General features: G+C 44.9%; 1 protein-coding gene across 1 annotated transcript in view; it reads left to right on the top strand.

The window, feature by feature from the left end:
• The window catches only part of LOC111661577 (apolipoprotein B-100-like), a 15,668-nt gene that overhangs the window by 2,388 nt on the left and 12,518 nt on the right, over positions 1–762 (top strand). Inside the window, exons 10-12 of the mRNA XM_023415193.2 lie at positions 7–93; positions 187–398; positions 511–706. Coding sequence (XP_023270961.1) covers positions 7–93; positions 187–398; positions 511–706 — 495 coding nt within the window. The remainder of the gene's footprint in view (positions 1–6; positions 94–186; positions 399–510; positions 707–762) is intronic.

The raw sequence follows: 762 nt of genomic DNA, 5'->3' as shown, positions 1-762 counted from the left end.
GCTGTGATTCGGTGTGTGAACCAACCTGCAGCTTCCCTGGCTGTGCAGCAGGCTGCCATCCAAGTGTACAGGCTGACTCCCGTCCCTGAGGAGGCAAGTCAGAATACTTTATTGGTTTAACAACTTCTTTGGATCATTATTGCTAATGTTACTGATACTGATTTTATCTACCTCTTTTGATCACAGAGCAGAGAGGTTCTCATGCAAGTGCTTTTGGACAGCACCAGCCCCGTGCAAAAGCGTATTGCCGCCTACCTGGTACTTATGAAGGACCCCCAGCCACATGAAGTGGCCCAGCTGGCTAATGCCTTGACCCATGAGCAGGACAAACAAGTCAAGAGCTTTGTCATCTCCCACATTACTAACATTTTGTCCTCAACGGAGCCTGAGACCCAAGGGTAAGTGAATTAATTAGTCGTTTCACCTGATGCGCTAAATAGTGAGTACAGGTGTCCTGATTTGAGCACCATCTGGTTTAACTGTAACATTTCTTTTTTGGCTTTCCCACAGACTGAGAAAGAGGATTTATGAGGCCCTGCAGGGTAATGAGATTGGGCCCATTATGGACCCCATCAAGTTCTCTCGCAACTACAAAATTGGATCTGTAGAGGGCAACATGATATTTGAGGGTACCAGCTATCTGCCCAAGGAGCTCATGCTTGAAATGACTCTGAAAGCATTTGGCTATGAAATTGACATGATGGAGGTAAACATTCTGAGATATGTAATCCAAATTGTGCTTTGAAACCATTTTTAAATTTA

This window comes from Seriola lalandi, unplaced genomic scaffold (genome assembly GCF_002814215.2).
Source record: "Seriola lalandi dorsalis isolate HSWRI2012SDOR001 ecotype SW California unplaced genomic scaffold, Sedor1 jcf7180002054544, whole genome shotgun sequence".
Taxonomy (NCBI): Eukaryota; Metazoa; Chordata; class Actinopteri; order Carangiformes; family Carangidae; genus Seriola; species Seriola lalandi.
This window is presented reverse-complemented; position numbering and strand designations above follow the sequence as displayed.